Here is a 22,890-nt window from a genome sequence, read left to right as displayed (position 1 = left end):
GAGCCGGACTGGAGGCAGGGTGAGCCGGACTGGAGGCAGGGTGAGCCGGACTGGAGGCAGGGTGAACCGGACTGGGGGCAGGGTGAGCCGGACTGGAGGCAGGGTGAGCCGGACTGGGGGCAGGGTGAGCCGGACTCGGGGCAGGGTGAGCCGGACTGGGGGCAGGGTGGCATGAAGGACACGGCAGGTTAGGAGACATCCAGGGGCGGCACGGACGGTTGGGGGATGATGATGGATATTGTGAAATGGTGGAGTTGGGGGGGGGGGGGGGGTTGTGGAGGAGGGGGGTCAGGAAGGAGGCAGAGAGGGGGTTGCACTCGAGGGGGGGCGCACAGCATTGCAGGGGAGGCAAGCGCATCACTGGACAGCAAGCCAATCAGAGAGCGCAGGGGGCAACAGCAGTGCCAACCAGCACAGGGCTCACAACACAGGGTCCGCCGGTGGAGGTCTGGGGTCCCGGTGGGGGTGGTGGTGGTGGAGGAGGGGGGGCCTACCTGGGGAGGTGGCGTCCCCATCCAGGAGGTTGTCGTCCTCGGTGGTGTGGAAGTCCATGATGACCCCGGCTCCATCCAGCAGCTCCTCGTCGCTGCTGGCGCTGCCGATGCTGTTGTAGCTGGTCCTGCAGTGGTCCCTGTTAAAGAGCTGCTCGGACTCCATTTAGCTACGCGGTGCCCTGGGGTGGGGGTGGGGGGGTAGGCGAGGGGGCGCACACACACACACACACACACAGGGTCATGGGGGGGGGGGCGGGGGGGCAGAGAGTGTGTGTGGTGGAGGCGGGATGAGGTACACAGTGATAAGTGCACACGGTTATGTACATGACAGGCGCGTACGCATGCTCCCGCACACACACACAGTCAACACCGTCACATACTCATCCGAACCTGGAATAACTGGCGTGTATCCACTATCCAGACCAGAATGGAGGGATGGAAGACTGGAGGATGGGAAGGGAGGATGATGTTATTGTGTCTGCCCATGACAGACACAATAAAGGGAGACAGATGGAGGATGATGAGGAATATTGAACTCTCTCTACCTCTCTCTACCTCTCTCTCTCTCTCTACCTCTCTCTCTCTACCTCTCTTTCTCTACCTCTCTTTCTCTACCTCTCTCTCTCTACCTCTCTCTCTACCTCTCTCTCTCTCTACCTCCTTCTTCTCTTCACCTTCTCTTCTGTCTGCGAGAGGCAGAGAGGAGGGGCGCTGTGTGTCATTTGCAATGAATAAAAAGGTCAGACAGTCGACTACCACTTGACTAGGCTGGCCTGTATAAAACAGACTTTTTAACAGAGGAAGCCTGTCTTCCCAGTGACAGCACAGGCACAGGCCATTTCTGTTGGGCAGGAGCCAACGGCGTATTTTTAGACAAGGTGGGGATTAGAGTTGACTGTGGAAGGACACGTCATGCCCAGCTCAGTGATGGGTTATTAGGATGTTGATGTCGCTCAAAAGGATGAGCCGATCCGACCTGGCTCTGCTTCCAACGTCGCCTCCTGGTGGACTGAGATGGGAACAGCAACCATTCCAACCAGCCAACGGCCTAAACAAAGCCGTAAGCAATCTTAAAGATATAACTGCCAACGAGACTACACGTTCTTAAACAGTATAGCTAGAGGCAACCATGTTTGTTTTGGAGGCGTTTGACAGACAGAGACAGACAGCGAAGGAGACTGCGAAAGAGACAGAGAAGACAAATCTATTTCCCGGGGAAGAGCTTCTGCTGTGCAGTGCAGTGATCTGACTGTAATCCCCTCTATCTAATGCAATCTGATACCTTCCAGCTATATCATGCTAGCTAGCTGATAACTTCCAGCTATATCAGGCTAGCAGGCATCGCCGCCTCGGATGAAAGATTATGGATTTCCCAGAGTTCCATAGTCACCTCTCAACGGGAAAGACCAAGCCACAAGCTCAGCATAGCTCATCACGAGAGAAAAACTGACTAATTATATTAATTTACCAAGATAAAACACAAGTTCAAGTCGACTCATGAGGTGATAGCATCCCACAAGAGCACAGTTGGACATACTTAACAGTACAGGGTAATTACTCAGGACTCAGGAGCCACGATGATAAATATGAGACAGATCGCATTGTCTTCCTGGTCTGGTATCGCATCTCTATTCCTCTCATGTCTAGGCCTGAAACTCAGTCTGAAATGGTACCACAGCGGTGACACACTCACCATCGTTAATGAAGATTTTCCTGCCGGGGAATTCAATCTAGGCTGGATGAATTCAATAAGGTTTCAGAAGGCATGCTAGGTCAAAGAGAGGGGACTTCTCTGCAGTTAGCATGTGTTTCTGTCTTCCTGTGCTGGTCATGAGTTAGCTACGCCGTGTGCCCAAGAAACTGGCCTATTAACCTGAGCATCACGAACAGAACTTATGACTTGACAAGAATTTGATCTGTTTTCTTGCAAACTTTTTCTCACACCTCTTTGCTCACAGGTTCGGCTTACGTGAGAGTTTCTGGAAAATCAGACGCCCTTCAGTGTGGATAAAGAAAGACAGTCTTTCTTCATTTGGAGAAAAAAGAAATCCCAATTAGTGAGGTAATGAATCTTTTTTTTTTTTTTTTTCAGAAGGAACCTATTACTGTACCACAGCAGTGGGCCCTTCCAAGACTAAGTAGGTTGAGGATGCATTTGAGTTACCTCAAATGTCAGCCCTCCATTAGAGGATGCAGTGAGGGAAGGGAGCTGTCCGGATTGAGTGTGTTTGATCTAGGACAACTGCAGTGAGTGCCAAAACAACGGGGCTTCTTGTTACACAACTACGAGAAGGATTAGAAAGTGAGAGAGTGAGATATTGAAAGAAAGAGAGAGATGCCAGGTGTTGCCTGGGTGACTGCTGTCAGGATATGACTCAGCATTTGAGAACCTTACTCCTGACAACGTGACTTTACCTATAAGGGGCGAGACCAACCAAGCCTAAAGGTTGACACTCCCCTACAAAGCAGGATAAAAACAACAACAAAGTAAACTTGCATCCATCTAGGCTACTGCTTCATAAACTTTTAAGCTACAGGAAACACAGAAGAACAAAAAAATCGTGGTGTACACCTCAAATGCTAGCTATAAGCAACACCAATATGCTAACATTTGCCCAGTAACACTTCAATGACTACAGGCTTCCACCCACACTGTCTAGAGGTCAACACTGTGCAAAGCTTCTAACCAAGTTTTTAGACAAACATATATGTGACGTGAGGAGAACCCAGTTGAATAAACAGATTAATACAGGGCTATAAGTTCATTAAACACAGTTGAGCAATACTTGTATCACACATGAATCCCATTCAGGACTTACTTCATTAGAAGGCCAGGAGGACCAGTTCGGTTTCAAGTCTTGCAAGAGAAATCTACCGACTTAAGTGTGTCTCTTGCTCTGCCTATGAACATTGTACTGAACATTTTAACATGTCCATGGTGTAGAAGGTTAAACCTATGACGAGCCAGACTTTGTTCTAGAATTCTAAAAGGTCTTTGTTGAATTCCGAGATAAGGTTGGGTGAGACCTGAGGGGAGAGTAAAGTCAGATGACCCTGAATATGATGTCATCACACTGTCACATACATGGAACACGTCTTTAGACTTCAGATCATGGAACACAAATCTTCAACACGTTACTGGGTAGACGATCGTGCGAGTTAACGGATCTGAACGTTGGATTCAGGGTGCAAGATCACTAGATGTGGGAATCTCAGTGATTCAGTTCATGCTTACCCTTCAGACAGAGAATTGATGAGATGTAGAATGTGTGAATGAAAATAAACGGGAATATGATCTGATTCAAGACATAATGAAACAAAGACAACTGCATTGAAAACAACTGTACGAGGAGGTGAAATGACACGGTACGAAAGCGTTGATGTTCATCTGACTGACAGAAAGATCTGAAGATGGAGATCAAGTAAATTTCTTCATTTCCAGAGACGAAGAGACAACAATAACGGTGTCCCGTGACGATGCAGTGGCCAGGCTAGTGTGTGATAACGTTACTTTTAAAACCTCCCTTTTTTGGCAGAGAAAGGGCCCTGATGCGTTTTAGATGCAGGCTCACCATTTGACAAGAGATACAATGCACGCTCATCGGTATAAATCTATTGAAATGCATCACAACATAAGTGCCATCGCTGCTGAGCCAAGCGGGGATTTTAGCTAGATAATTAACACCATGACTGTTAGCTAGATGGCAAATACAAATTAGTTGTGTGCGTGTAGATGATCAACCTGTGTGTTAATAAAAAATGACATCGATACGAGTCTGGCCTTAAAATGTAAATGTTCCAGAAAACCGCGATGTGCACAAGAGGGATTTCCCTACCTTTTAACTGCCTCTATTCCACCATGGACTGGACAAATCATCCTCTTCCCGTTTAGAAAAGGAGTTTTACCGAAATTATGTTTGACATTCTCCTCATGTTTTTTTCTGTGCTGTTCCTCCTGTGTCGAATGGGTTTCTCGTTTCACAATCCCCGGGTAGGGATCCGTCACATGTCTAGCCCCCAAAAAACAGCCTCGCAAAAAAAATAAAAAAAGAATAATAAAAAAAAAAACAAGCAAAGGCCGGGGCGGGGCGGGCGGCGCTGAGGAGGACTACACCGTTTACAACGTGCACCGGCGGGCGTCCCTAAGTTTTAAAACGAGTTTCAACCGACATTTACTTCCGGTCTCTTGATCTCCCACACGACCACTTGTGGTCGCCAGGGGCGCATTGTCAGCTATGTAATCCACGCAAGCACTAAAGAAACACTTTCTAGTAGTGACATCTTGCGATAGGCTATGTATTATTTTAATGAACACAGCAAATATATTATAGACTTGTCTTGAACGGGCCTTTGTTTGTTTTATCAAAGTTAGAGGTTGATCTTTTCTTGCCATTTAAGTATAATATTAATTAATGGAATCGAAAACTTGACACAATACGTAACACATTAACAAACAGCACCATCTACTGATTACACAATGAGTAGCTGACAATATTCCTAGGTGAGGTTTTAAATCCCTTGGGTTGTACAAGGACATCCAAATCCTTTTTGCAAAATATAAGAAAGGTCAGGAAAATCAACTGTTCAGTTCAATGACACGTGACAGTAGTGTTGCCTCAGGCAGAAGCAGTAGAAAGAAGGAAAGTTCCCGGTCGCCTTTACTTTCCCTGATTCAGCAAAATAATAACCATGCCCATGTACTAACCCAGAAAGAGCATCTTAGAGGAAGCTTGACAGTCACAACCCTTCTCACTCAGTCGTTCAGTAAGCTACGTGTAGACAGCTTCAGTGTTTGAGTTGACTCTGGAATTTGTTCATTTTCTTTATTTTACTTTTACCAGGCAAATCACTTAAGAACATAATCTTTTTTACAACAGCAACCCGGCAAGACACAAATAGGCCTCTGTGGCTACTGCTCCTCGTCTAAGCCGTAGTAGAAGCCGGTGTGTCGTCGGTGCTGCTGGACGGGCATGTTCCTCCTGGTGTTCCTCAGCTTCTCCAGGTCCACCTCCACCAGGGCCATGCCTGTCTGCTCCCCTCCGCAGTCCCCCATCACCGCCCCCCAGGGGTCCACCGCCAGCGCGTGCCCGTACGACGAGCGCTTCTCGTGGTGCTTGCCCACCTGGGCGGATGCCAGGACGAAGCACTGCGTCTCGATGGCCCGGGCGCGGAGCAATGTCTGGAGGAGGAAGGAAATGTGTGATTCGTCTTATGACGTGGAAATTGGGCCTTGGGGTGGTAGTGTGTGGGAGTTGGAGTGGTTGGAAGTGTGCTGTCAACTCTACTCACTTCCCAATGGGCTGTTCCCGTAGCAACAGTGAAGGCCGATGGGTAGGTCAGGATGTCCGCCCCCTGCCGCAACAGGGCCAATGACAGCTCAGGGAATCTCAGGTCATAGCAGATGCCCAGTCCAACCTGGAACCCAGTGATGAAGACAGTGACGGCAATTCTTAGAATGTTGACTTAGATTGTGGGATTTAAAATCGTATTCTACTGTGTACATTCTAGAATCTTGCATTGGACTCGGAAAGGAACAACTAACTACAGATTCTGTTTAAATTTCTATGGTGGTTTTTGTGCTGTCGTTCCAACAATGTACACAGAGCTAGAAGAGAGGAATATACCTTGCCAATGGGTGTTTGTACAGGGGGGACAAGGGACGGTCCAGGTATGGTGAAGGCACTCTCTCTCAGGGATACACCTTTCTCTGGAAGCTCAACGTCAAACAAGTGGGACTTCCTGTACACTGACACAATCTCACCTGTAGACATAAAGAGGATGTGTGAGTGCCTGTGTGTGTGTGTGTTTATGTGTGTGTGTGTTTGTGTGATACCTTGATCATTAATAATGACGTGACTGTTATAGATTCGTCTGTCGGCCTCCCAATCATGTCCTCTTTCATGGAATCCACCAAGAGAAAGCCACACTCCCAATGAACTGGATGGGACAGAATGGAAGGAAATCAGAGAATAACAGAACAGACAGAAAAAAAACTGCACGGAATACTGTAGAACGTCTCTGTCCATAACTTAGGCCACTGGAGGCTATGGTAACTGGTACATACCTGGCCAGTTGTTTGTAGCGGGATATGATATCTCCAGAAAGACTCTCAGACAGCATCAACGTTTCGTCTCGACTGGAGCCTATGTAGTCAAACCCTTCTGGTAGGAACACCATGCTGGCCCCGCCTTCCTTAGCCCCCTTCACCAACTGTCTGCAGGCGGAGAAGTTGGTCTCCTTGTCTGGGGTTGCTGTCACCTGGCACACAGCTGCAACTGGAATGGAGGACGACATCCTGGAGTAAGACGGGATGAGAGAAAAGGTCAAACGTGGATAAAGAGCTGATAAGTCCTGAAAGCAAAATATAACGGGTTAAATTGGTCTGTAACCAAGTATTTAATCCGTTTGAAGAAGAATTAACTGCGGGTTAATTACTGGCCTAAAATTCCAGACTTTGAACTGGAATGTTGTTACGCGGTTGTAAACAATTCACTTCTAACAAAATGTAATGCATCTGTATTATTTGGCTAATTACGTGTCTTGTTAGACTACCTGTGTTGAAGTCGGATGCAGCTCAATCTTGAAGACGCCCGACTGCACACTTGCTTCACCCGAATTCTCAAGGTGCACCTGAGCGCAAGCATTGAGTTGCTGCTGGTGTAAAAACAGTATATCTCACGAAGTTCAAGCTGTCATATTAAATCTCCCAGACCAACAGGCACTTACTTTGAACTCTTGGTTTTGTACTTCAAAAATCAAAACGGCAAAAATGTTGCCATTTACTACACAAGGAAAAACACTCGATTAACGGCAAAACATCGCTATGCAGTCAGTCCATAGCATGAAGGATTTTCTTCTCAGGCAATCACATGAGACAGCTCAAGACAGTAAGTCTGGGCCCTCAGCTTCCCCACTCTAGCAACACCCTTCCAAGATGGCAGCGAACAGTAGCAGCACGGGTAGCAAACCCACTAACAGTACCGCAGGAAAACCGTCTGGGCCCTCGGCCGAACAGGTATCCTATCTTTCTGCAAAATACAAAATATTAAATTACTCGTTTGCTTGCTTTTCAATTGCTGTATGCCCGGCCGATTATGTCAAATCACACATTCAGTTACAGAGCCAGTTGGCTTGCTAGCTACTATCGCCATCATCACTCAGTGCTTCCTATTAGCGTGTCAGTTAGCTACAGTACAGTACGCGTCTTACCACTCTAGTAGCTAGCAAGCTACTATACCTACTTGAATGCAATTTGTATGTTATGTATTGTGTTATGCTACAGGATTTTCAATTAGCCTTAAAATACTCAGTGTGACATGGTTCTAAGTGCATAAGATCAGAGTCGCGCCCTGTCGAATTTATAAGAATGAGGCCAGGACTTGGTGCTGAGCAAGCAAATATGCTATTTTTGCCTGGGCAAAGAGCTTCAAAACGTAGCCTGGCTCCGCACAGGAGCGTCAATCTAGATGACAAATCAATCCAGATAAAATGTGTTTAGTCTCTTCTTGTTTTACGTTGGGTTCATTACAGACAAAGCTACATCTAGAAAACATGTTTAGGCCACAGAGAAATACAATGAGTCACATCTGTGTAAGATTGTGATCAGATCTGTGTGTGTAGGTTGTGGCCTCCTTTCAGAGAATGCGTCAGGAGCAGCGCAGTATGGCCTCAAAGGCTACGGAACTGGAGATGGAGATTAACGAGCACAGGTAACACCTTTACCTATGTATCTATCTAACACCTCTTATAGACTCAGAGTTTGCTACCAAAGACAGGCACCTAAAGAAGTACCCTTCACCCAATGCAATGTTTGAGATAAAGCTAGATAAATTACCTTCACATGTTCTTTGTGCAAACATAAACAAGACAAGGATACTTAGTATTAAGTACCTAATAAGTCTCAGATTGCTTGAAACTGATCTTTCGCTTTAGATCTAGGGAGGGGGTGGCTGAGCGGTTAGGGAATCGGGCTAGTAATCAGAAGGTTGCCGTATCGATTCCCGGCCGTGCAAAATTACATTGTGTCCCTGGGCAAGGCACTTCACCCTACTTGCCTCGGGTGGAATGTCCCTGTACTCTCTGGATAAGAGCGTCTGCTAAATGACTAAATGTAATGTAAATGTAGATCTGATTGCTCGGCTCTCACCTTTTACGTCTTGGCTGTGTTCTCTAGCTTAGTCGTCGAAACCCTGAAAGACGTCGACCCTTCTAGGAAGTGCTTCAGGCTGGTGGGGGGCGTGCTGGTGGAGAGGACAGTGAAGGAGGTTCTACCTGCGTTAGAAAGCAACAAGGAACAGGTGGGACTGAAACGCCGACACGCTGAACTTCTTGTCGCTACTCAAACGCACTGGGGTTTAAGATGGCCTTCCTCCGACAGTATTAGCTACGCAGCCTAAAGTCCACTCCAGACACTGCCAGACTGGGTTTCCCCTGGGCTGGGTGGTCAGGTTGATTCAGTGACGAGAAACTGTCAACTGTAACCCTACGTTTTCATGGCGTTCCCTCTTATTTTTCTTCTCCCTGTTGTACAGATCTCGAAGATCGTCGAGTCCCTCAATACACAGATGCAGACGAAGGGCCGAGAACTCACAGAGTACAGGGAACGCTACAACATCCGATTGGTGGGAGAAGGAGAGGATCAGGGCAAATCGGCATCATCCGCCGATAAGGACAGCGAAGGGGGCGGGTCTAAAGGCGGGGCTGGTGTTCTAGTTTCATAGGTTTAGCAGTTAGAAGCATTTGGTTATGTAGGGAAATTGTGCCACATGCAACATCAGTACAGATCCTAGACAGCATTTTGAAAGGATGGGGATTTCCAAGTGTCATGCATGAACATCACAAATGTCTTGCTAATGGGATCGGGTTTTGAGAACATTGGATTTAGGTTCAAATAAAAGGCGTTTTTTTGTTTAGACTGGTTCTGTGATTGTTTTGAGAGAAACCTTTTTAAAGGCAGTGTTTCACCGATTGTCATCATATTGAAATGGATCTATAAGCCTTGTATGCGTTTAGCTGCTGTAAACACTGTGTCTAATGACTGTAAACAGTTTATCATTTTGGAATGTTTACATAACTCGTGTCTTGTAGAAAACACATTTGGATATGAATGTGATGATTGCTCTCGCCATCAAAATAAGTAGTGCGGTATTGAAACAGGTTTATAATTATTCTGAGGCCTTACGGTTCAGTTTCATTGGAAACTCTGTATCAAAAAACGTTTTTTTGTCTGGACCCACTGTTTGTAAATCTGACCTATGAGCTAGAAAGGTAGCCTTTGTCTGATGGCACAAAATGCTGCCCAGGATCTGAAATGCACTGTACACAACGTTCATGTAGTTGAATGTGGAAAAATTGTTTTTGTTAATGTTTGAATTAAACAATACTGCAAAATGGTTGCATCCTCATATTTTCTTATATAGTAGTGTTACAAACACTTGAAATAGAACGGCAATTTACCTATATCAACTTTTCTATGAAAAAACGTGAAATGATAAATATATTAAAATAATTTGTCCCATTTACAAAAAACTTACAGTGTGGAAAAGTGTCGACGAGGATGGGATTCGAACCCACGCGTGCAGAGCACAATGGATTAGCAGTCCATCGCCTTAACCACTCGGCCACCTCGTCCTATGAATTTCCAAAGCGGGATTGAAGACTTTTTATACCGTAAACCCAGGAGATTGTAGGGCTTGTTCAGAATGTGTTTGGAATTGTCTTTGCCGTCCAATTCCTGGAGGGTAAGCCACCATTGTTAAGGCAGAACTTGTTCGGAATGTGTTCGGTATTGTACGGATTGTGTTCGGAATTTGTTAGGAATTGTGTTTGCCGTAAACACAGGAGATTGTAGGGCTTGTTCGGAATGTGTTTGGAATTGTCTTGTAAATGTATCATTTTCCTCCAATACTACCAGGAAATTGTTTATTTCAAACGTTCGTGTTTACGCGGAACATGAATTAAATAACTACCCATGTCGAAGTGAAACATGCCCGTCTATATGGTTCGGTACGGTAAAAGTGTTGAGGACATGCGCTGCAATAGCCAGCCTAGCTCAGTGTTTTTGATATGACATGGACGAAGCCTGACGGAAGCACACACACTCAGATATGAAGAAGGCAATCATTTTTCTATCGATAATCGTATCGAACCTCGTGGCAGCGTTACCCATACACCATTGCAATGTATTCCAACAGTAGGTCTGGTCCCTATTGTCTTCCATGTCCACAACGACAGCTACATGTTATGTTAGCATAACATGGCTAGCCCACACCAAACATATCTTTAGATAGATAGCCAGCTAGCTGGTTACTGGACTTCACTTGCCGAACAGTCTGTATGTAGTTAGCCTTCTGGAATGCATTTCTCCAAGAAATGTTCGGTGTTCAAGGTAGTGCTCAGCGCTCTACTGATAGTGGCGCTCCTACAGATGATCTATCTGTCCTTCCTGTCAAGGCTGCACGGTAAGCAGCAACGGTACCGCTTCTCCGAACTTTTCGGGGGTTCTGGCAAGAGAAACGGAAACCCGGAGAAAAATACTCGGAAGGAACACGTCAGGTACTCGCTGTCAACGGGGGGGATCTTCGACAGCAGCGGACAATACCGCGTGTACAAGAACTTGATCAAGAGCGACTTTTCGACTAATCATAAGCCAGGAGCGGACCCCAGCGCAAATATCTTGGCCCTGGCCACGCACACGACCATCAACAACCTACATCACCTGGACTCTCTCCTGGAACGCTGGCAAAACCCTCTGTCGGTGGCCATATTTGCACACGGACAAGATGCCAAGTTTGCCACAGCCCTGGTTTACGCGCTCAGCACCTTCTGCCCCCAGATCCAATCCTTGGTGGACTTCCACTTGGTGTGTCACTCGGGGGAGATGGCCAGCTTCCCAGACCAGGACCGGGAACACTTTCTGGGGCTGGAGGACTGCGATGCAGTCTTTGCCCGCCTAGAGACCCACAGGGATCAATTCAAGAACTACGCCATTGGGAGCAACGTCTCCTACCCCAACAACCTCCTTCGGAACGTGGCCCGGGGCGGCACGGAAGCATCCTACATCCTGGTCCTCGACATCGACATGGTGCCCAGCGCCGACCTGCACCCGCAGTTCCTCGCCATGGTGACGAGGCGCGAGCCCCTGTCGGACGAGGTCTTCGTGATGCCCGCCTTCGAGATCCGACACACCAGGAAGATGCCCGCCACCAAGTCGGAACTGGTCCAGCTTTACCAGGTAGGCGAGGTGCGACCCTTCTACGAGGAGCTGTGCCCGCGATGCCAGGCCCCCACCAACTACTCCCAGTGGGTGAACCGCCACGCCCGAGGGGCGGGGCCCCTGGAGGTGGCCTACACGCTCAGTTGGACGGACCCCTGGGAGCCCTTCTACATCGGGCCCCGCAGGGTGCCTCTGTACGACGAGAGCTTCAGGCAGTACGGCTTCAACCGCATCAGCCAGGTAGGGAGGCGTCTAAACCAGGGTGTCCTGGGTGCAGGACAGTGTAGGACTGGCTGTGTGTGTGTGTGTGTCTGGGTGAGGCAAAATGGAACACTGGCGTACAATTACATTTGCTTTTCATCTCACCCACCTGTACCCACATATATCTATAAATAACTCTCCCCCCCCTAGGCCTGTGAGCTCCACGTGGCGGGCTACCGGTTCTCCGTTCTGACTTCCGCCTTCGTGGTGCACCAGGGCTTCAAGGTCCAGGGGGAGTTCCACGCCAAGAAGGACGAGGAGAACCGACGGAACCGCTTGCTGTTCCGCAGCTTCAAGGAGGGTCTGAAGACCAAGTATCCGTCGTCGCCTCGACGGTGCTGAGGGGTCGGCCCCGCCCGCCTTCCTCTTAACCCCGCCCCCTCCTACGCAGATCTGGTCTGGCACCACTACAACCATACAAGACCGCAGAACATGAACCGTTTTCAGTGCTTTCTCACTCTTGCTCTCACAAACACACTGACACACACACACACACACACAATGTGCCAATCAATCCAAGTAGATGAACCACTAGATGGCAACAAAAACACTAATAACAAAACAACGTCTTCTTTCAGTGTGTTGAACAGCCTGTTCTCTAAAAGTCCCAACACATTTCTGTCAGATTACCGCACACTGATTCTACAGTGTTGTTTTAAGATGGGCACCGCCCCCCTCCCATATGTCAGAGTATATCCAGGCCTAAGCTGTCCTATGACACTCCACTGGAAGCTAATACAAGAAGTACAGTATTTCAGAAGAATAGTTTTATAGTATTATACCACACATGAGACTGAAAAACAATTAAGTTGTATGCAATAGTAGAAGGCTAAGCTATCAAATCGATGACAACTTTTTGTTACTACTGATTAATTTTCAAAGGAATGCTTTTATTTATAAAGGTTTACGTTATGTTGTTTTACTTGTGTCAAGTGTTACAGGTGCCATTCGAAACGTCTTTCCTTTTCATATGTATTGGATTTTTATTAATGCAGTGTTCTACTGATAGACTATGTAGACCCACAGAAGTGACTGTAGCAGAAGAATATAAACTATGGGTAAACACAAATGTTGTTCAACAAATAATACATATTGTAAAATGTTATTTTGGTGTGAATTGTTCATGCATTATCTGCACACTGTTATTAGAGTGTAATATTTTGTGGTTTAATAAAAATACCATAATTTCCCATTTTGAGAATGCAGTTATTTAAGAATTATATTAATGAAACAGATGTTTGAATGATTCCATATGTCTGGGTTCCTAATAAACAAGTAAAACTGATATTTTCTGTCATTCCTGTATCTTATTTCAGTCTCAGTGTCACCAGAGCTATTTTATGTTTTGTCCATTAGAGGGGGCACTTGTAAAACCAAACCTCTATACTGAGCAGGAAAGAGTCCTTCAGCTGAATTCCCAAACATTTTTCATCAGGTGTGAAAATGATTTCAGCTCACCCTTCCACCTTAGCATCTCTATACTCTAGATTCAAAGTCGAGAATCAATTTCAATCTTCATAGACACACTGGACCTACAACTAAGCTCGCCTATGTTACAAATGGCAGCAGACAGACGGGATTATCACAGAACACGCAAATTGTAAGTGTTGTATCTGAGTCTTTGGGACTAAACAGCGGGACAGAAGCTCACAACATGTCTCAGAGGTTTATATATGTCCAGTCCACTAAACCTATAAGAATGTGACACCTGGTCTCTGGCGTGTTACATGCCCACATCCAATTAAAAGCTCCTGTTGTGTAATTAAGCTCTGCATAGGAGGGAACTCCGAAGCGTCTCCTAATCTCACTACACTATGATCAGGCCAAAGGTGGACACTGAGCTGTCACGCCAGACACAGATCTGAGGCGAAACTGAAGGACAGCAGAGGAGAGAGAGGACGCATGTCAGGAGTCAGGTGGCTGAGCGGTTAGGGAATCGGGCTAGTAATCTGAAGGTTGCCGGTTCGATTCCCGGCCGTGTCAAATGACGTTGTGTCCTTGGGCAAGGCACTTCACCCTACTTGCCTCGGGGGGAATGTCCTAAGTGACTAAATGACAAAAAAAAAAAAAAAATGTGTTACACCCAGTAACGAAGTTGGAGAAATGTACAGTGCTCTAAAGTGCTCGTAGGTTTGGGGTGGTTCTAGTCAATGGAACAAGGAGGAACCCCAAGGCACAGTTCTCCTACTGTTTAATGAAACTAATTGTGTGGGCGTCTCTCCCTTCCCCTGTGCGTGTGTTAATCCACTAAGGGTCATTCATTCACGTATCATTCATTAGGGGGTCAGATGACTGAGCGGTTAGGGAGTCGGGCTATTAATCAGAAGGTTGTTGGTTCAATTCCCGGACATGCCAAACGACGTTGTGTCCTTGGGCAAGGCACTTCACCCAACTTGCCTCGGGGGAATGTCCCTGTACTTACTGTAAGTCGCTCTGGATAAGAGCGTCTGCTAAAATGACCAAATGTAAAGGTAAATGTATCAGAAAAGTATAAAAGTTACAGTATGCAGGGATTACATGACTGAAAACTACGTGTTTATAAAAGGGGCCCAGTAGAATATTTTTTCACGGTTTCCCAGATATTCTGTAGACACTTTTACACATTTCTAAAGGAGGAGTAAGATGCTGGTTTGAAGTCAGTTTGCTCGCTGTGTATCGGTGTGTGTCACATGTAAGGTTAGCCACCGGACTGTGCTGTGGCTAAACCAGAATGAGTACGGCTGAGAAACATACAAGGTGGATATGCACGCAGAGAAAAGCATCCATCTATCTACCTGTCTGTCTGTCTTATCTATCTACTATCTGTCTGGTCTGTCTCTTATCTATCAATCCCTCTTCCTCTGGCCGCTTCATGAGCAGTCACACCGTATCCTCTCCCTCCTCCTCCCAGTCCCACCACTCCTCCTTAACCTCTCCCCCTCCACGCCTCTCCCCTTCCACGCCTCTCCCCCTCCACGCCTCTCCCCCTCCACGCCTCTCCCCTTCCACCCCTCTCCCCCTCCACCCCTCTCCCCCTCCACGCCTCTCCCCTTCCACCCCTCTCCCCCTCTCCCCCTCCACGCCTCTCCCCCTCCACGCCTCTCCCCCTCCACGCCTCTCCCCCTCCACGCCTCTCCCCTTCCACCCCTCTCCCCCTCCACCCCTCTCCCCCTCCACGCCTCTCCCCTTCCACCCCTCTCCCCCTCTCCCCCTCCACGCCTCTCCCCCTCCACGCCTCTCCCCCTCCACGCCTCTCCCCCTCCACCCCTCTCCCCCTCTCCCCCTCCACCCCTCTCCCCCTCCACGCCTCTCCCCTTCCACCCCTCTCCCCCTCTCCCCCTCCACGCCTCTCCCCCTCTCCCCCTCTCCCCCTCCACGCCTCTCCCCCTCCACGCCTCTCCCCCTCCACGCCTCTCCCCCTCCACGCCTCTCCCCCTCCACGCCTCTCCCCCTCCAGGCCATTTCCGTCCCCCCCCCCCCCCCCCCCACCGCTCAGTCCGCCCCTCCAGGGTGTTAGAGTGGCAGAAGGCTGGAGGGGGGCTAGCATGGATAAGAAGAGGCATTAAGCAGGTTTGGTGAGGTAAAGTGGGGTTTATCTCAGCAGCTTTGGGGAACGCAGCTTATTTGGGTCAGGGAGCTTTACGACACAAGCAATTAGTGCTGTCCTGCCAGCACTCACTGGCAGGAGGCCTTCCCCTCTACGTCTAGATTAGTCGCACGCTAGTTGAGGAGAACACAAGAGGAGGATGGGGAAGGGGGGGGAGGAGGAAGGGGGGGAGAGGAAGGGGGGGGACGAGGAAGGGGGGGGGAGGAAGGGGGGGGGAAGCAGAGGAGGAAGATGGAGAGGGAACAGAGGAGAAGTATGGAAGGAGAGGAGGAGGATTGGGGAGGGAGAGGAGGAGAGCGGGGGGAAAGAGGAGAAGCACAGCGAGAGAGAGAGAGGATGAGGAGGTAGAGGAGCAAACGGGAGGGAGAGGAGGATGAGGAGACACAAGAGGAGGAAGATGGGGTGGGTTGTGTAGGGGGGAAAGATGTCCATTTTATCAAGTGGAGAAACATCGAATTTGGAGCTCCTGTTTCACGGGTCACTTACCGAGAGGGGAGCCAAAGGGTCGGTGACCCTAGAGGACTGGAGGACATCGCTTCAACGAGCTGATCGTGTAACGTAGCATGTTTGACTGCTGTCTAAACGACCTGACACAATCAGGGGGCTTCATGCATGCCATGTACGGTCACAGCTTCCTAAGGTGACAGCTCATTCGGAACCACTTGACTGGAAAGGCAGATTCAACAAGCCCTAATTGGCTTTGCATGTGATTACGGACAACGAGTTAGGAATAGCCCTGATCATTTCGGTTGAGACTCAAAGTCAAACACAAACCAGTTTGAACTACAAATTTTGCAAAGTGAGTTACAAGGATGGTTTCAATCCAAACTTAAACTTGATCATTTTTAGTGAGTTCACTAAAAGTGAGTTTAATGAGTTCTTTCATTAAAATTACTTGACAAAAAAATGATGACTGAGGCCATTCAAGAAAAAAAAGGAAAAAACACAGAACCTCATCACAACCAAGACGTGTATGTATATGTTAGTTGGTGTGTGCATGTTGGCATGGTGATTTGAAAGTCAGAGATGAGTGGGGGGAGTGTCAGAGCATTACAGGTACGTCCAATGACAACAGCCCACCAGCTCAACTCACACCTGCATGGTCCCGGAGCAGGGGAACGATGCAGTTAAACGGGGGAAGGCTTAGAAGGTGTCCAGGAGCAGCGTTGGGAGCAGGTAACCCTGAAAGACGTGACCTGGCACACATATCACCCTGCCGGTAAGCCCTGCGCCCAGGGTGCTCTGGCTGCTTGTGCTTTAAACCTGTCCTGCTGACACCCCACCTGCCCTCCACACACACACACACACACACACCCCACCTGCAGTGTTAGTGTTGTTGCTGAAAGCAACAACACTAACGAGACCATTGACAGACATTCAACAGGACGCAGGTGAACCTCATACACAGAACACAGGGACACACTAAGGCAGGCAAACATAGACACGGGTACAGCTGTGGGCTTGACATACACGCACACAGACACACACACAGACACACACAGACTCACACACATCACACACACACCAAGCCACAGTGAGCTAAGTCTCCTTTGTTTGTTTAGGAACAGATGAAGGGGCAGATGAGGGGGACCATGATACAACGAAGCTGCTGTTTTCAAAACACACAACAGGACACAACAGTCATTAGAGTTCTGTGCTTTGATGGAATGCACCAAAGAAGAAAACCTGTACATAAACATTCTATAATCTAAACATTATGGTATTGCTGTAAAGGGGTAATTACCAACTTTCGCAAACATTTTTATTTATTAGTAAAATCATTCCTGAGTTTGCCAGCTGTCTGCAAGGATCACCTGACAGTTTCTGAGGTGTTGCTTTTTTTTTTTTTTGCTAATTGTTCCAGGGGTAAACTAAATCAAGTGCACCCAAAGCTACATTTGTGTCATGTATGGAGCACATATTAATGTCTGACATTGACAGATGACAATACCCATTGGGGTATGCCAGAGGGGTGGGGCCAGGAGGAGAATATCAGCAGGGAGGGAGCTATGTCACAGAGGCAGGAATGAATGGGCATTAAAGTATTAGGTGAGAATAAATCCTACCTTTAAGCCCTTTAGCATTCCTAAACAACTCCAATGGCACCTGTTATATCATGGGATAGCTGGGAGGCAGGGGTGTTTGTTTGAGAAAGGTTTTTATACATCTACTTCCGTTTAGAATTCTGTTGAATTGAAGATAAGGACATGAATGAATCACAAATCCTGCAGGGATTACATGACTGAAAACTACGTGTTTATAAAAAGGGCCCAGTAGAATATTTTTTCACGGTTTCCCAGATATTCTGTAGACAATTCTACACATTTCTAAAGGAGGAGTAAGATGCTGGTTTGAAGTCAGTTTGCTCGCTGTGTATCGGTGTGTGTCACGTGTAAGGTTAGCCACCGGACGGTCAGTGTGTGCTGTGGCTAAGCCAGAATGAGTACGGCTGAGAAACATACAAGGTGGATATGCACGCAGAGAAAAGCATCCATCTATCTACCTGTCTGTCTGTCTTATCTATCTACTATCTGTCTGGTCTGTCTCTTATCTATCAATCCCTCTTCCTCTGGCCGCTTCAGGAGCAGTCACACCGTATCCTCTCCCTCCTCCTCCCAGTCCCACCACTCCTCCTTAACCTCTCCCCCTCCACGCTTCTCCCCCTCCACGCCTCTCCCCCTCCACGCCTCTCCCCCTCCACGCCTCTCCCCATCCACCAATGACACCTGTTATATCATGGGATAGCTGGGAGGCAGGGGCGTTTGTTTGAGAAAGGTTTTTATACATCTACTTCCGTTTAGAATTCTGTTGAATTGAAGATAAGGACATGAATGAATCACAATTCAGTGAACCCCTGTGTCTGAAGTTCAAAGTCCCAAAAATAATTGGAGGCTCTTTCAACCATAGGTCCAAGAACTACCAAACCCTAAAAATAAAATAAAAACCATGCAAACAACAAATTTCTACTTTACAGTATAAAACAGTCATACAAAAGTCATTTTGTACATATTTTCACACCATCAGTTCAATGTTCTATACATTCAGGGCGGAGGGGCAGGGTGTGAAGGTAGGGGTGAAGTGTGCCAGATGCCCCTCACAATCGCTATTCACATTCAACGTTATGTCAGCCAACGTTGTCAGCCACCACCGTGTGGTTACCTTCTAGAGGCTAATCACTGCTAAAAGGGCCAAGGCCTGCAGAAGAGGCAAACAAACAAACAAGGCCTCCGCAGAAGACTATCGCACATCTATTTACAGCCTCCGAGGGCTTATCTGGGAGCTGACCGGAGCAAGGGAGCTGGCTAAGCTGATCTTCTGAGAGAAGATGATACTGAGGTGTCATTGTACTGTCTGGGAGTATATTTGTACACGGTGTGTGTGTGTCTGTGTGAGGGTGCAGGTGTGTGTCTGTGTAGACTGCGAAGGTACTTGATGGCCTGTGTGTTAACTGAAGTTGAAAAGAACATCTTGTTTTTTAAACTGTTCTCAACTTTTGGGTTCTCTGGCGCCGGTTTCTGTCGTAAGAGCCTTCCTCCGTTTCAGTGGTGAAAGGGATTTTTAGATGTCTGAATCAGGGTAGTACTAGGGTAGGAGCAGGTAAGTTGATGCGGATGAGTTTCATGAGAATGATCAGACAGGGGTATTAGGGGTGCTGTTAGGTGGTAGAGTTATGGGTAGTTTTGTTGTTTTGTAATAATTATATAATGGCATGTGAAAACAGTAAAGGTAAGGGCAAATGAAATAGAACTGTATTTCAGAGAAGTCAGATCTTTTTTTGCGTTACCATGCACGGACTGAACACAATGGCACAGGTTAAACGCAGTGAAGACATACTCTCAGCTTCATTTTTCTCATGTGAAAATCATCACCACCAAAAACCACCGTCTCACGAAGGGACATGGGTGTTTTACAGTGACCCAAGGACTCGGGTTGACAGTAACGCAAAACACGTTTTCTATAGAAACGTCTCAATGTGCCTTACAGTAAATATCTCTTTACAGGTCTATTTCAACACATCCACATGGATTATCAGTAAATTCGTTTTCCTCAAGTATCCAGGTTCTTATCTTAGGTGCATTTGGTTAGGACAAGTCTTCCATGCCATCTGGGAAATCCAACATCAGTAATTGTTTCTGGTTTATTGGTGTCACCTGTGTTGACTCATCGTCTACGTAGAGATAAGAGATTTGTCTCCTCTTTCCTTGCAATGAGGGGGAAGTGACTGTTGTTTGTTTGGTTCATGCCTTCAGGGAAGAGGTGTTAGGTAGACCTATGATAACACAGAGTGTGGGTGTGTGTGTGGGTGTGCGTGTGTGAGTGTGTGCGTGGGTGTGTGTGTGCATGTGTGTGTGTGTGGGTGTGCGTGGGTGTGTGCGTGTGTGTGTGGGTGTGCGTGTGTGTGACTGTGTGCGTGGGTGTGTGTGTGGGTGTGCGTGGGTGTGCGTGGGTGTGCGTGGGTGTGCGTGGGTGTGTGTGTGTGGGTGTGCGTGTGTGTGTGTGACTGTGTGCGTGGGTGTGTGTGGGCGTGTGTTGAGGGGGGGGCTTGTCTGGGAGGATAGTGCTATAGAGTTGCAAATTAGTTTGTAATTAGCCCTCCTAAACATTTGCCTCGAGGGAATTAGTATTTTCTGTGTGTGTGTTCTCCTGAGCTTGTTGTGTGTGTGCTTTTCTGAGCTTGTTATTGTGTGTGTGTGTGTGTGTGTAAATGTGACAGCGCTTGTGTTGTGACCTCATTTTCTTTGGCAATAGGGGTTGGTTGATGATAAGGAGATAATACTAATTAGTTCTCCTCCCAGTTGCTTGTTAATTGTGTTTCTGTGTATTTATACAGAATGGTAATACTCCCCCCCCCACACACACACACACACATGCACACACACACCCTCACACACACATACACACACACCCCCTGCATTGCCTCTTGGCAAAATCAACAGCTCATTTTTAAGCATGAGCCTTCTGTTTAAGCCTCTAATTAATTATGCCAAGTGGGGTTTCAATTCCACTGCCCTTGGTCCTCAAGAGGAGGTGGGAGGAGGAGGAAGATGGGGAGGAGGGGGTGGGGAGGAGAATGGAGAGGGGGAGGAGGGGGTGGGGAGGAGGAGAAGGAGAGGGGGAGGAGGGGGTTGGGAGGAGGAGGGGGTGGGGAGGAGGAGGAAGAGGGGGAGGAGGGGGTGGGGAGGAGGAGAAGGAGAGGGAGGAGAGGGTGGGGAGGAGGAGGAAGAGGGGGAGGAGGGGGTGGGGAGGAGAAGAAGGAGAGGGAGGTGAGAGAATGTTTGAGGAGGTGGAAGGAGGAGGAAGTGGGAAGAGAAGGAGGAGGTTGTAGGAGGAGAAGGTAAGCATAGGTGGTAGACTCGTAGCATTACAATACTTGTACAGTATAATGTGAAAAATATCCCCTACTTCAGTTAACTCTTCTCATTGTTGAAGGACAGAATATTGTTCACACATGGGATGAATTGTCATCTTGTAAATGTATACATAAATAGTTAAATGAATAAAATTGTAAAAAAAAAAAAAAACCTTACTAGACAAAAAAAATAATTGTAGAATGTCATAGCCCACAGACAATAAATAATTAAATCCGAAACACGATCGAATTTCGGTTAGGCTAGCTGAATTACTTGAAGAATACAATGAAGGAACTGTGAGATTTGCTGAGGGAAGCCCTGCTGGTACCAGCCTGCTCCTGACAGACACACTGGTGAAAACTCTCCCTGTATAAAAAAAATATTTCAGAGAATGGGAGAAATAAATCAATAGAAAAAATTAAAGAATTAAAGAATTAAAAAGGCGGCTCTTTCTCCTCTCTCTGTCACACACACACACACTAATACCCCCATTCTCTCTTCTCTTCCTCTCTCTCTCTCTCTCTCTCTCTCTCTCTCTCTCTCTCTCTCTCTCTCACACACACACACACACACACACACATACACAGGCAGATCGTCATCTCTTCATCCCGTCCTAATTTTATGATTCATCCCATGCTAAGGGGGCTTGTGAGAGGTTAAGCAGATTGTGGCCCCAGTCTGCTCCAAAAGTGTTAACAGATTGAGGGTTTGGGGGGCTCTGTTTGAAGGGGAGGGGGGTACAGGAGGGGCAGGAGGGGGCAGAGGGGTAAGAGCAACATGGTCTCCAGGGGTGATACTGGTGGTTGGTTTGGAGGTGGCTAAAGACCGCTACTGGCCTGGGGAGGGTATAACTGGAGGCTAGGTGACATGTTGGACATGATGGAAAATCAGTTGACCAGCACCAGTGGCCTAGCAGATTCTACTTAGATTCTACCGGGATTCCACTGGGGTTCTACTGGGGTTCTACTGGGATCGCTAGCGTTCCACCAGGACCTGTAGGGTGTCCTCACACACACCCGCACATACCCGATCTAGAACTTTGAGTCGCACTCCCCAATGGATCAGCCTCTGAGTCTTAACAAACACTACGGATTTGTTCGTCTTCCCAACTCGGATATATGATGATGGATCCGAGGCACCAGAGTTAGGGGGGCAGGAAACGTCTGAAACCTGAGAGAATCAGCTTAGAGAGGACATGATCTGCTCTCGGCTGCCTTCCCCTCCTCCCCCCGCACTCCCCTCCCCTAACCCCCCACCAACTAACATGTGAGTGCTGTTAAGATGCGTGTCACACATTAGTGACATGCATGCACACACACAAATGCATTTGTTACACTGACACACTCCCCACACGCAAACCAAGTGATGACAAGCACACACACACACCGTCTAGCTTTAAAATGTATTCTTCCTTGTCTCTTTGTATGCTGTATGTGGAGGGTAGTTTTAGCCTTAATTTGCCCAATCATTAGTATATTTAATTAAAGTTATGCTGGACAAAATCTTTAAAGTCAAACATTGACATTACTCTTAAAGAGTTGCTTAGGGGGTTTGCATGCACAAATATAATATTTGATTACAGTGCTGAGGTAAATACATCCAATTACACACCCAAGTGTATACCTTTTTTGTGCTGTAAATATGTCTTTCTATTGTGTTTAACATGTATAACGTGTCTAACAACTAAACAAATACTCAAATTAATATATGACAGAATATTAATTAATTTTTACACACGATTAGGGAAGCTTAATATGAGTAGTTCTCTAATCTGGTATTTATTCTGACTTGACTGTTAACTATACCTGCACGCAATGGGGCACTAATGTTTATAGTTAAGCCTTAGTGTCTGTAAAAGCTGCTGGTTTAAGATTATCTCTAATATCTCAATCTTTACTTCTTTACTTGTGTCAGTATTACAGGCTACAGACTCAATATTGTTCTGCAAGCAAAATGAGAAAAAAAACATAATTGTTGATAGTT

The 22,890-nt window shown here is 47.2% G+C and overlaps 4 protein-coding genes and 1 non-coding gene across 5 annotated transcripts in view; 2 read left to right on the top strand and 3 right to left on the bottom strand.

The window, feature by feature from the left end:
• The window catches only part of clcn3 (chloride channel 3), a 32,498-nt gene extending 28,007 nt beyond the window's left edge, over positions 1-4,491 (bottom strand). Inside the window, 2 exon segments of the mRNA XM_062449432.1 lie at positions 495-673; positions 4,331-4,491. Coding sequence (XP_062305416.1) covers positions 495-657 — 163 coding nt within the window. The 5' untranslated portion in view covers positions 658-673; positions 4,331-4,491.
• A 789-nt stretch (positions 4,492-5,280) lies between these two features.
• nit1 (nitrilase 1) lies at positions 5,281-7,328 on the bottom strand. Its single transcript, XM_062449652.1, has 6 exons — positions 7,047-7,328; positions 6,559-6,789; positions 6,328-6,431; positions 6,119-6,255; positions 5,784-5,909; positions 5,281-5,673 (listed from the first exon to the last, which is right to left on the bottom strand). Exons 1-6 carry the CDS (start codon positions 7,136-7,138, stop codon positions 5,404-5,406), a joined length of 960 nt encoding a protein of 319 aa, XP_062305636.1. The 5' UTR covers positions 7,139-7,328; the 3' UTR covers positions 5,281-5,403.
• A 24-nt stretch (positions 7,329-7,352) lies between these two features.
• Positions 7,353-9,886, top strand: pfdn2 (prefoldin subunit 2). The gene is made up of 4 exons (XM_062449653.1): positions 7,353-7,509; positions 8,115-8,203; positions 8,668-8,791; positions 9,026-9,886. Exons 1-4 carry the CDS (start codon positions 7,429-7,431, stop codon positions 9,212-9,214), a joined length of 483 nt encoding a protein of 160 aa, XP_062305637.1. The 5' UTR covers positions 7,353-7,428; the 3' UTR covers positions 9,215-9,886.
• Positions 9,887-10,042: 156 nt separating this feature from the next.
• On the bottom strand, positions 10,043-10,124 carry trnas-gcu (transfer RNA serine (anticodon GCU)). Its single transcript has one exon. It is a non-coding gene; the product is annotated as a tRNA-Ser (tRNA).
• A 386-nt stretch (positions 10,125-10,510) lies between these two features.
• Positions 10,511-13,137, top strand: b4gat1 (beta-1,4-glucuronyltransferase 1). Its single transcript, XM_062449771.1, has 2 exons — positions 10,511-11,949; positions 12,121-13,137. The coding sequence occupies exons 1-2, from the start codon at positions 10,849-10,851 to the stop codon at positions 12,310-12,312; spliced, it is 1,293 nt and encodes a 430-aa protein (XP_062305755.1). The 5' UTR covers positions 10,511-10,848; the 3' UTR covers positions 12,313-13,137.
• The last annotated feature ends 9,753 nt before the right edge of the window (positions 13,138-22,890 follow it).

This window comes from Osmerus eperlanus, chromosome 23 (genome assembly GCF_963692335.1).
Source record: "Osmerus eperlanus chromosome 23, fOsmEpe2.1, whole genome shotgun sequence".
In the NCBI taxonomy this organism is placed as follows: Eukaryota; Metazoa; Chordata; class Actinopteri; order Osmeriformes; family Osmeridae; genus Osmerus; species Osmerus eperlanus.
The sequence above is the reverse complement of the archived record's forward strand: the minus strand, read 5'-3'. Positions and strand labels throughout refer to the sequence as shown.

Excerpts from the sequence above, each read along its gene's own strand:
- nit1 (XM_062449652.1), bottom strand. The coding sequence starts at position 7,138 with ATGCTTGCGCTCAGGTGCACCTTGAGAATTCGGGTGAAGCAAGTGTGC. Across the intron at positions 6,790-7,046 it reads TGCATCCGACTTCAACACAG|GATGTCGTCCTCCATTCCAG; the intron begins GTAGTCTAACAA and ends GTCTTACTCCAG. Across the intron at positions 5,674-5,783 it reads CGGGAACAGCCCATTGGGAA|ACATTGCTCCGCGCCCGGGC; the intron begins GTGAGTAGAGTT and ends TTCCTCCTCCAG.
- pfdn2 (XM_062449653.1), top strand. The coding sequence starts at position 7,429 with ATGGCAGCGAACAGTAGCAGCACGGGTAGCAAACCCACTAACAGTACC. Across the intron at positions 8,204-8,667 it reads ATGGAGATTAACGAGCACAG|CTTAGTCGTCGAAACCCTGA; the intron begins GTAACACCTTTA and ends TGTGTTCTCTAG. Across the intron at positions 8,792-9,025 it reads TAGAAAGCAACAAGGAACAG|ATCTCGAAGATCGTCGAGTC; the intron begins GTGGGACTGAAA and ends CCTGTTGTACAG.
- b4gat1 (XM_062449771.1), top strand. The coding sequence starts at position 10,849 with ATGCATTTCTCCAAGAAATGTTCGGTGTTCAAGGTAGTGCTCAGCGCT. Across the intron at positions 11,950-12,120 it reads GCTTCAACCGCATCAGCCAG|GCCTGTGAGCTCCACGTGGC; the intron begins GTAGGGAGGCGT and ends TCCCCCCCCTAG.